This window comes from Hippichthys cyanospilos, chromosome 5, assembly GCF_059441005.1.
Source record: "Hippichthys cyanospilos isolate Australia breed blue-spotted pipefish chromosome 5, RoL_Hcya_1.0, whole genome shotgun sequence".
NCBI lineage: Eukaryota > Metazoa > Chordata > Actinopteri > Syngnathiformes > Syngnathidae > Hippichthys > Hippichthys cyanospilos.
Window position 1 is genome coordinate 19,758,062 of NC_142373.1, and position 12,787 is coordinate 19,770,848.

Here is a 12,787-nt window from a genome sequence, read left to right on the forward strand (position 1 = left end):
GGAAACTAGACAGTCAAACAGACATAGATTGCTGGCTAGCTAGCTAAATAGGATAACTAGCCAGACCTAATTGATCGATAGATAGCTAGACAGGTAGAATGAAAGATGGAAGCGAGTTAGACTGGCAGGCGGACAGAAAGATAGATCCCAGAAAAGATCTCTGCCGCATACCATCAACTCTGCACTGGGCCTAAATTACATTCACTCTCATCTTAATCCCTTGAGAGTAAGCAGTAAGAGAGAGGAAAAGAATATTAAGGGCATTAAGAAGCAGCAGAAGGCAACAAAGCGCTAAAACAAATAAAAAAGATGGAGGAAAAGAAGAATTGTTTTTCAATATAATAAAACCATACGCACCCATATCCAATGACTTTGATAGTTTTCTTTGAAATTAGCATTAAGTGGCCTTTGATCCACACTATTCATTCCAATATTCTAATTTGTTGGGTCACTCTGAGTAAATTGTGTTGTTTGGAAAGGCATGATTTTCAAATGACAAGAAGGTTGATTAACTTACCGACGCAGGACCCATCGAGCTCCTCATACCCAACACTGCAGACACATCGACCCAGTGGGACCAACCAGTCACCATCGGCTCCACAGAAGAGCTTGGGCGTGTCCCTTTCTTCGGCGTGGTCAATGCACGCCCCCCTCACCTCCACCAATGAGGATGAGTCCACGCGAGGCACCGTGTCTGGAAACGAGGCCAGGTTTCTCAGGGTGAACGGGCATTTCTTGTAGTAGACTTTCACCGAGACCAAAGCGATGCAGGCCCCGATGTCCTGAAAGGCCAGGTAGAAACCGTTCTTGGTCATGGGTCCCACCTCACGCACCTCGGTGTTGAGCTTCAGAATGCGGTCTCCCAGATCCATCTGAGTGAAGCTCTCATCTGCAGCAATGGTGTCGATCTTGGTGTACTGAGCAGGTTTGAATTTTACGCCGTGCGCCTCGTCAGTCTCGTGATAGAAGAGGTTGAAGGTCTCCTTGCACGTGCCCGACACCCAAGGGATGGAGTTGCAGTCGCGTAAGGTGAAGCGAAGCTCCACATAGATTTTTTGCGCCGCTTGTCGAGAAATCCAGTTGGAGCGAAGCCAGTTGTTCTGGTTGGGCTCCATGACATTGCACACCTGAAAGGTATGAATGGGCCGATTTTGCTCGTCCATCTCTGTGATGGCATCCCACTACGGAGAGAAGGTGAAAGGGTTGGGGAAACAAGAAAAGCAAACATTTAAATGACAAGTTTAAGTGTGCAACGTAATGTGTGGATAAAACTGACAGAAAAATTCTTTTGGATTGATGATTTCATTGGTAAGTGGAATGATTGCTCTTTGGACAAATTTGTCTTTGTATATCATTGGCTAAGAACTTCCGGTGTGCAAATTTGGTTTGGACATAGCCCAGAAAAAAAAAAAAAAAAAAAAAGTGGTCTGTCAGCCAGAGGCCACATGAGCAGTATTTTGACACATATATGTCATATCACAGTAATTACTGTAACGGTACATGCTAGAGGGTGGGCGTGAGGTTGTTTAAGCATTATTTTCAATAAAAGAAGAGAGCAGACTAAACCAACGACCGAGAACATTACTAAAATGGAGAGGATCATGTAAAAATGATGATATCTCCAGCAGATTCAATTAAGGGCTGAGTTGAGAGAAGACTGAAAGGTATTGCATAGGAACTGTTTATCAATTGTGGTCTTTCGTCATATAATCACAATATTAAACTTGGTGGAACACTGATGGTGTGCAACATTTTCACTGACCGCTCATAATGTGGGATCTGAAACATACTTGAAGCGCATGAAATACTCACGGCTGTGAACATAGGAAAATATGGATATTGTACAAATATGAAATGTATTCTGTTTTGCTCTAGTTTTTACCTTGTCGCCAAACTGTTGGTGCATCTTATACACGTAACATAAAAAACATCAACATTTTACCCTGAAATTAAAGGTTTGTAGTTTATTTGGGGAATTACGGTAACACGGGGACATTGATAGTGTATAATACACATTGTGCATGTAAGAACACAATTTAAAACCAATAATTCACTCATCCATAACTTCAATTCAAATTTTTTTTTTTTTTATTGCGTTTTCTGCTTTTCTGGGTCTCGATTGAGCCTTCAATTGAAAACAGAAAAGGAGCAATGTCACATAATGCGGCTTAACAAGCAGTTGATCCTGTCGCTCACCTATGCAATAACTCATACGTTTTCACTTGGTCAAATATTTTCAAAGCAATGCAAGTCCTTGGCATGAAACCAGCTATGCTAAGTGAGGAAATAAAAATGGTGTTCTCCGGCGGTTGCTGAAGGACAAGTGGGCAAGCCAGTGAATCCCTTCCCCCAAACCAAAAAGCAACGTAGCAATGTCAGACGGAGCCCTCAGCGACTCTCCCTTAGAATAGTTTATTATAGCGTACCACGGCTGTGTCAGAGGGGGATTGAGGATATCATCTAGTATCTTATAAAACACAAGTCACTCTTATTATTAGACAGCGGTCTTTAATAAAAAAGCAATTTGTTAGACAATATGCTTTTCTGCCCCTTCTACCCTCTTTTCGTTAAGCGGGTACTTGACATAAAAGTTGTAAGAGGTTTTGCCTAATATAAGTATAGCCTTAATCCTACTGTTATGTTCATTTTTTTAGGAACAGCAACGGTGTCCAGGTTAATTGGACCCAGTCATGTTTAGTTACCAAAAAGACGTCTGAAATCAAAAACATCCTAACAAAACATTGTTGATATGAAAAAATCCATTACTAACTATTCTAGCAATGTTAAGTGTACTATTATGGTGTTTCCTTACATCTAAAACAGGAGTGTCCAAACTTTTTTCCAAAGAGGGACAGATTTAGTAAGGTGAAACCATGTTGAGACCATCCGTTACACCTGACATTCTTTGAACCAATAACATTAAAAACAAATGGAGGAGTGCAAATTTGTAAGATGAACCATTTTCATATTATAAGTTAATATACTCATTAAGGAAATAAAGATGTGTTTTTCCTGAAAAAAAGAATTCCAACTACTTTTTCTAAAACTTGAAACAGGTCAATTTGAGCTGTAACATAACGGCAGTTTGTGTTCATGGTAATGCAGTAGATTTTCTTTAAGCAGTATTGGGGGTTTTTACATTACAAAAGTAATGTTATTACTGTAATGCATTCCTTTTTCCTGTAACCCCCCAAAAAAGGGTAAAATTTTATTCGGTACAAATGACGCACATTACATTAGGTTTTATTGTATAGCCCACAAAAACGCTTCCAACCCTTTACATTTATATTATTTATTAAAGCAGTTGATGGTGATGTTTTTTTTTTTTTTTTTTTTTTACATTACCAGCAATCTAGGCATCATTTACAACTCCAAGGGAGCGATAACATGTATTTTGGTAAAATTTTGAGCATGAAAGTTGAATTAGGTTTAGTTTAAGGTCATTACACTGGATGTGTAATAAGCTACATTTAGAATGCCAAATCCATATTTCCAGGTTTGTTGGTGGGAGTAATGTAAAAGTAATACATTAGTAGAGTAATGTCTTACATTTCAAATACAGCAACATTATTATGAAACGAATTACTTTGGAATGACAGTAAAATGTAATGAAAAAATGCATTACAGTTCTGAAGTAACTCGCCCAACACTGTTTAGAAGCATACACAATAAAGACTTAAAAAGAGTAATGATAGATCGATTAACCCTTGTGAAGTATTTATCAAATTTGGTCCTTTTCTTCTGCATCATTCATGTGACAAATAAGAGGTTATACCATGTTGTTTTTTTGACATGTCACTGTCTAGGTGAATTGTCAGCTCTCTAGCTTCTTCTTTAAATGCATCACTTTGATGTAAAGATCAGAGGACTGGAATAACATACTACAAATGGGTTAAATAAACAATCATATTTGAATAATAGAATAAGCATCTCATGCCGTGTACCTCAAGTAGATGTTCAACTTTGCTATTTTTTCGATTCCAAGCCATCAAGTTCTATGAGCTACCTCATCTCTTTTCTGTAACTCATGTGTCGACCTGAAGCTTTCTTCACTCAGTCTTTGTCTTTGCCATACACATGTACCCACTGATACTGTTTATGTGTGTGTGTTGCTACTGTCATTGCGATTGAGATATTTTTATTCAACGCCAGTCTCCCTCTGTGATGGATGAAAAACTTTCACCTTTCGAACGCACAGGCAGAGAAACGCCCACCCGCACATACTGGTACAGTAATAGATATTGGGGAGATGGATGAAGAGCATGCACTCATTGGGGAACTTGATGTCAGCTCTGTGACTTTATGAGAAAAACAATAAGAATTATTTCTGTGTGTGAGTTTGTGTGTGTGTGTGTATATATATACACACATGTGAGTGTAGACTACTTCCATAACGGACTTGTAAATTCTCAGTGATATTTCACAATCATTTTCCAAAGTTCTGTAGTACCAAACTTACTTCACTTCAGACATCCTGGTACAGTGTATTTTAAGCTGCAAAATTTAATTATTTTAATTAAATTTAATTAAAAAAAATCTGGTGCTATATATATATATATATATATATATATATATATATATATATATATATATATATATATATATATATATATATATATATATATATTATATAGCACCAGATTATAAGGCGCAAAGAATAGAAGCTACACTAGTGGCTGGGGTTGCGTCGTGCATCCACTAGATCCAACTGTGCTGAAGGGAAATCAGATAAGTCAAGTGAACTTTTCAATTGGAAATTAAGAATAATTTGTTGTAGAAAACTCTTGATTATATTAAAAGACAGTTTAAATCAATGCCAAGGATAATTATTATAAAAGACTAAAATTATGATTCAATTAAATATCAAACTTATTTTCTTTAACCAAAATGCGACCTTAAAATAGATGTGTCACATAATGTGGTGACAATTTTCAGTTTGAGAAAAGTGAAGGCTTTTACGTGTGCCTTATAGTGCGGAAAATACGGTACTATAGTTCAAAAGAAATGTAAGACTGAACTAAATATTTTATAATATACTTGTTTTTTTTAGGATTCCTGTCAAGAGTACATTCCAGTTGTAGCACTGTTGTGGAGGGGCCAAAAATTTGATTTTTATTTTGTATTTTTCCTGGGTCCTGGGTTCTTGGGGGCACTCAAGTGTGAATAGTTTCTATGTGGTAGATTGATGATCTGTTTTAGGAACACCCGCTTCTCATCCACTGTCAGTAGGGACAGACCCTCATTTCCTTGTGACCTTGTACATGACAGGTGCTTTAGATGAAAACCATAAATATGTTAAAAAGATGAACCACTATACGTCTTTGTAATGTACCTCAAATAGATCATGCAAAATAAGAAAGGGGGCTAGTGCATCTTTTGTCAAATAGCATAGAAGCATAGTCTACATAAATTTATTTATTTTTTTTTTAGTCAATGGGATCAAAAATTGTCTACCTTGAAACTATGGCCAGGCTGTATGTAAACTAGATAGACACTGTGACGACCGAAATTCATTACAGAAATTTGAGATACTTGTTCAACATATCCATCACAATTAATGTATTGCGAAATATGTCTCTCAAGTCTAAACATAAGTAACCTCTGAAGGCACAAAACCAAAATGTCAATGCAATTTTAATGGCAGAATGGATTACTTCAGTGTGCTTCTAAAGCTTTGCCTGCAGTCAATAGCTCTCTTTATGCCAAAGGTGATATTTTTGGGGGTTTATTATTCATAATTAATTACCCTAATATCATCATCCAGCAACCTATTTGTGTACAGTTTGTACACTGTATATATATAAAACCCTATATATAAATTGAACAGACCAGGTTCCTTTAACTCTTTCAGTGCCATGGAAAACAATTCTTATGCGCTGTGTTTTATTTATTTATTTATTTTTAATGAGTGAATAGACAACACTTGTGATCAGTGATCCTCTTAATATACCAACCAAACACCGATAATGTAGTTCTATACGTATACAAATGGTTATTTTGCCATTAAAAAAACAAAAAAAGAAAAACACACGTTCACTGTTTTTGTTCATGTTTCATCGAAGGGAAGGACTGTTGAGATGTATCAGATGCTACTAAATTTGCTTCTAAATAATTTTCTCCTTTTGTCCAAAACAGCTTGTTGTCAGTCAAATGACAGAAAGAAAAGAAGAAAAAAAGAAATAAGATAGAATTTTACTTTCTTTTTCTCCGTAAAGAATGGAATCCAATCTTTTATTTGGTACCAATCAATGTCTACATAGTCATATAATACAATATTCTGTCAGCCTTGAAAGATGTATCAAAACGGTCAAAAATCGGCTAGCGCTCAAGGAATTTTCTTTTCAGATAAGGCTAGGCATTGAAAGAGTTAATTGGTCATGATATTCAGCTATGACAGCTCCAAGTCAATTATTTTCATATTTGTGGAAAAAAAAGTCCCACCAAGCATTTGGTGCACCAGCAGAACACTCAAACTAAAACTCTTGTTGGGATCCCATAGTCCAATCTGTAGTCATATTAGAAATTCACAGGCGATGAGGACTAAAAAAAACAAAAAACAAAAACATACTACAGAGCAAAATTCCGTAACGGCTGTAGAATGATTATGCCTGTTGTTTTAAATGTGATGATGATATGGCATTTAGGGATAGTGCTTATCAATACATCACTTTCTGCTTAAAACACACTCACACAGTAACAGAGGGGCTTGGGCACACACACACAAGCCACGTCCCACTACCTATTACCAGTACACCTCTAAATCAATAATGGCAAGTGAACAGCGGCGAGCAAATGAAATCCAAAAGACCCTGCGCTCCTCTCATTCCAACATCCATCACGGTAAATGGCTAGCCAGCAGGGTGGAGCCAGAGCAGCCATCAGTCATCGCCATGGCGATCTCAGGAGCGTTCTCACAAAAGTGACACCTTCTTGGTCAAGGCCTCGGCCATCCTCCAAAGGGCACTGAAGCCAATGTCACCCTTTAAGGGCTACTGAGGTTGAATTTATATCTCTCATATCAAGTGCCCCCCCCCCCCCCTCCCCCGTATATGGCACATACAGCATTTCCCATGAATACTCATGACAAAGAAAAAATGATTTTCACTCTAACTGCACTTATGTTGCTAAATATACAGAAATTATTTCCAAAGGGAACAAGAGCATTACAACAATGTCAAGTATTGGGGGTTTTGCACGTTAGATTAATGTCATGTAATAAATACTCCCTCTAAAAAGGAAACATTTTAAGTGTGACCCATTAATCATTTTACACACTTAGTAGTTGCGGCATCCACACTGCTTTGTGTTTATCACAATGTAGTCAAGATAAGCCTGTGGACCTGATACAAAACCAATTTTGTACCTTCATTAAAACCTGGGTAATGTTGTACTAAAAAAATAAAATAAATACAATAAAAACAAAGATAAAATATATGCACATCTTATTTTACAAAATATAAGCGATTTTCTGTCACGGATAAGCCACACTGGACACTAAGCTGCAGATCATAGCTTCAGATATTTACACAGAAAGATAGTATATTGATATTGATTTTTAACTTTTTACAATTGCCTGGTTACAGCAACATTCTATTTTCAACAGCATGTTTAGCACCAATAGATTTATAGAAGATGGATGGCCACAGAATACTGCAAAGTTAAACAACAGTTCCAAGTCAACATCAGTACAATGATAGTGTCTTCTTCCATCTATCTTTGTTTCATTGATTGATTACTTTAGTGAACATATACACACATAATTCATATATACACTTATACACAACTCCCAACTTCTGTCAGCTCTTAAATAACCGTCTGATTGATATGCCAAACAGGTGTGTGCCAGAGGCTCCGCCCATGTGGGAATCTCAGTCTACTTTCGTGTATCTGGCTTCCTCGTAAACGGAAGATAAATGTCTGTGTTCTGCCCTGATTTCTACATGCCCCCAGAGTATTTATTTTTCCATTTAAAACATTGCTGTCCAAAAACTCCCAAAAACAACCAAAGTGGAGATTTGAATAAAAACAGGACAGAAAGAATCTGTAACCAGACTGGAAGGAGCTTTCAGAAGGTGAAGTTTCATGTCCATGCTCCTCGTGAGAAAAAGGCCTTGTCTTCTCTCTGCATTGTAGCTTATTAAATGTTCCAGGTTGCTTGAACCTAACAGCATTGTTAACATCCCGAAGACATTTACATTCATTTTACAGTTACTTTAGCACGTCAGTGTTTTTGACGTCTCTATCGTTCACCAAACCGATTTACTTGACATAATTTGTTCTTGTGATTATGTAGCGAGAGGAAAATTCACACAAAGGGATTTGATCTCATTTGACCTAATGCTTTATCTCCGCTCTAAATAAGTGACACCGGACGCAGGCGAGACCTTTCGCTCGGCCCACTCCCCGCCCACTAGCAGCTTCCTCAAAGTATGCGTGGGAAAATGGGAAGGATGAGCTCGTTGTTATACATATCTATTTTTGCCAGAGACGCAGAAGCAAGAATGTCAGTGTGCTCAGCATCCTCTGACTGATGTGAGATCAAAGTGATGGCTACGTATATAAATGCGCACACACACCAGTTAAGAAACGGGTGCAACTCTTCCATTTAGATAAGACCAGGCCTCCCAGGTAAATGAAACCATGCGTCACAGCACACACACAGTCAGTACAGAACATTAATTAAAAGTTGGCATCCTTTTTTTAATATTCCAAACAAAAAAATGATCCATGTATCTTATGAAAAGGTTCCTCGGAGCGTTTTGTGAATGTTAATGGTGTTGGCATTTAGGAAAAAAAAAAATAAGAAAAACTGATACGAGACAACTTCCCGTAGCAACTCTTGCCTGAAGCAGACCTTTAAAAAGCGTTTGTGTACAGTAGATCTTCGAATGAGCACTTTTAACTCACAAGTGTAGTCAAACTCTCGAGTTAGTGATGAAGAGAACGATAACATCCTAAAGTGGGGAAAAGGTCATTGCCTTCTCATTTGCTCCTTTCTTCGAAAAAGTTCATGAAAATCATTTCAATATAATTGGATACAAAATTATATTTACCATATTTTCTGCATTATAAGGCGCACATAAAAGCCTTCAATTTTCTCAAAAGCTGACAGCCCGCCTCATAACCCGTCGGTTTTAGTTTTTGGGGGACGAAAAAATAAAAATAACATTTTCACCATCTAAATTTTTCAAATTTTATCTCTGGGTTTCAGTTCTAAAAGTTTGTTTTTACAATTACAATTTTTACAACACCCCGTTTGAATTTTTGATATATATGTTAATTTATCAGAAGAAAAGGTGCAAAAAAAGTTTGTTTATATCTTGATAGATAGATAGATAGATAGATAGATAGATAGATAGATAGATAGATAGATAGATAGATAGATAGATAGATAGATAGATAGATAGATAGATAGATAGATAGATAGATAGATATGGTCCATTTTTTAAGCAATTTATTCAGGTGCAAGGCACCTGGGAGAAGAAAGCACAATTTTGTAAAAGAAATCCAGAAATTGTTTTTAAATTAAAATAAAAAACACATAGTTTGAGATTTTTGTTTGGTTTTCGGTTAAAAAATGTAACTTTAATGTTTAATTGAATCATAAACAGCTTCTATTCTATGCACATTATAACACACTGCGCCTGATACACTGCGCAGAAACTTACAGCAACCACATATGGACGTCCTAGCTTAATTCATCATCACAATTTTTGTGATTGTATCGTTCACTCTTTTCAAAGTGCACATCCGCTTCAGAATTTTGATTCAACGTTCTATCTTTAAAGTCGCAGTGTGCTTCCTTGTTGAAGGGTCAGCTCATTATGTACTATACACTATCTCCAGTCTGCACCTGACTACAGCACGGCTTTGAAAGAACAACACAACCAAATCCACAGCGTACTGCCTTTGTGTTTTCGCCACCTGCCACTCACTGTTGAGAAGAGGCTGTCAGAGAGGAGGCGAGAGATGAAATGAAAACAAAGAAAAGAATGATGCGGAGGTGGCAGACAAACAGGAACACAGAGTCATAGATAAATAGGCACCCGAGGAAACCAAACGCCGCAAGAATGTTTGTAAAAAGCTGAAGTGTTCCTAAAAGGAAATAATTACACACACACGCACACAGAAGATGATATTATTGTAAAAATTGGCAGTGAAGCTTTAAGAAGGGACTACTTGAAGTAGAGCGGTTTTACAGTTGCTCTCGACAGTCCTTGCAATTCAGTTTAACCTCCTGCAGCATTTTTTTCAATCTTTTGATCTTTACAACAAAGCCATTTCACAGCAAAGGGAAAGCATTGAAAGAAGATGCCAGAGAGCTGAAATTTCACCCAGATGGTGACGACATGTCAAATTTCAACATTGTACTTCCCCTACTACTCCATTGGCTAAAATACTGCAAGAATGAGATGGATAAAAAGGACTGAAAAATGAACAAAATACTGCACAAGGGTCACAGAGGTCAAATTCAATACTGAATAAAAACAAAACAGGCAGATTTTCTACAAAAATAAGATGCAATTTCAGACTTCTTCTGAGATTTTTCTGATTATATTTAGTTGTAAAGCGGCCCATAACTGGCCCATTGCCGCTTCAGTATTTGAAACCAGTGGTTTCTGTGACCTGTGAAAGGAACAGTACATTTCCCGTTTTTTTTAAATTAGGAGCACATTCGTTGGAATAAGAATCTCATTGAGAAATTGGAGTTAATTAGAAATTGTAGTGACTCCTTTGAAAAATGTTTTCTGGTTTTATCTTGTTGAGTTCGATCCAGGCGCGCATTGACATTACATTTGACATTTGGAATGAATAAGGGATGCCTAGCGATACCCCTGCAAATATATATATATATATATATATATATATATATATATATATATATATATATATATATATATATATATAAACACACACACATACACATGTATGCATGCCTAAAGCCGACTGACTCCATTGCAAAACCATCTTGACTGGAAATGAGAGCAGCCAATATGGAATCGTCTGGTCTGTTGGATCAATTAGGCCATAGGGAGCAGCAGATACATAACCAGAGTGAGCAAGTGATAAAGCGCAGCTTTCAGCATCTTCTGACTATATAATATGTTAAGTGCATTTTAGAAAGCTTGCCAGACTAATCGTTCGACCCGCGGTGAAACGGTATCCCTCTAACTGACCCCAAGTACCCAAACCCACTTTCTGGTGTTGGGCAGGATCAACAGGAAGGAGCCCAGGAGCGAGCTGACAAGGAAAGGAGATGTTTCACTTGGCTTTTGTTTTGAAAATACAGCTATTTGTGTGATGATTAAGAGTAAAACAATCCGTTGATGACAGGTGAGCAGAATAACAGTGAGCGCGAGTGATGATGTACCTTCCATGCGTCCCCAAGCTTGTTTTTTATCGATCACATTGATCGGCAAGGATAAAATGTCAGCTTTGCATCGATCAATCTTTGTTTGCAGTATTTCCATTTTTCCTCTCCCGTTTGAAAGTGTCAGGTTGCATTTTCGTCAAACTCCTCTTTGCTGGTGGCCTGACAAGTGCGCTAAAACAATCCAACAGGTGAAGATGGAGCATTTTGTTCTCTTAAGAAATCAAAATACAATAAAAGTCACGGCGTGCGAGTATCTTCCTTTGGTTTTCTCTCAGACCTCAAAGAGTGAGACAAATGGATGTGTCAGAGCTTGATGGAGCGCCGTGATTGCTCTGCTAGCTGCAAGGCTATTACTCGACGATATAGGCAGCGGCACAGACAAATCCTGTTTGAATCAACCACGCTTAATCTGTGAAACATGACAAGATGTTTCAGACAGCATAGATAGCGAGTGAAGGACGGCTGTGACCTCACTGAGAATAAAGAAAATGGAAAATATTCACTTCTTGATTTCAAATGGAGTCCTCTTTGTCCCTCTTAATGGGATGTTTCAGATGTTTTGGTACAGTAAAAAAAATGCAGATTTTGTCTTCAATTATATGTGTTATTATTTATGTATAATAATATCTTTCAAAATACATTTAGCCAACTGCTGTGAACTGAAAATAATATATGTACTCAGGGCTAGGGTAACAACCAATCAGAGCTGATCTTGCGAATGTCACATGATCACAATTCCATTTTCAGTGCACAGCAAAATCTGATCGTGTTATAATATCATGAAAGACACAATGGGGGGAAAAAAATGGTGCTGAAATTTCCAGCAGATGATTAAAAAGTTTAAAGTTCCAAAATGCAACAATTCAGACATTTTTATGTATTGCAGCCGGACGAACAAGATTTTGTGTACAAAAATAATCATTGTCCACATATTGGACCATATAAAATCATTACGATTGCAATTTTTGAGATGTATTTTAATAGACTTAATTACATTGATTTTCCTGTGATTTTTGCAACATTCCATTAAGTGGCAGTCAAACTATGTCAAACAGAAAATTCCTTGCTGACTTGTGTTTCACTTCAAGGCGCTAGAGACTCATAAAACTGTGCGTGTTAATAAATCTAACCTACATATGTACGGAGAGAACTGATACAACTGAACAATTTGAGTGGTTGAAGATAAAAAATAACTAATTGTCATGCCTTTTATAAACATTTAAAAGGGGGGGGGGTGCAATGTGTATTGTTTGCAGAGTGAGTGCACCAGGATTAACATAGGCAATTGGTGGAAGGTGCGCCTTACAGTACGGAAAATACAGTACTCTTCAAAGTTTTTGGTTTGGTTTCATCTTGTGTACCTAGAAAAAAAGCAATCATTTACTCTTTCCAGTATCTCCGGCTCACCCCCAC

The 12,787-nt window shown here is 37.3% G+C and overlaps 1 protein-coding gene across 2 annotated transcripts in view; it reads right to left on the minus strand.

Moving 5' to 3' along the window:
* Positions 1 to 12,787, minus strand: part of LOC148423921 (ephrin type-A receptor 6-like) — a 119,768-nt gene that overhangs the window by 89,055 nt on the left and 17,926 nt on the right. For both annotated transcript variants that reach the window (XM_088414542.1, XM_088414541.1), the window contains exon 3: positions 518 to 1,181. In XM_088414542.1, the coding sequence (XP_088270668.1) occupies positions 518 to 1,181 (664 nt within the window). The remainder of the gene's footprint in view (positions 1 to 517; positions 1,182 to 12,787) is intronic.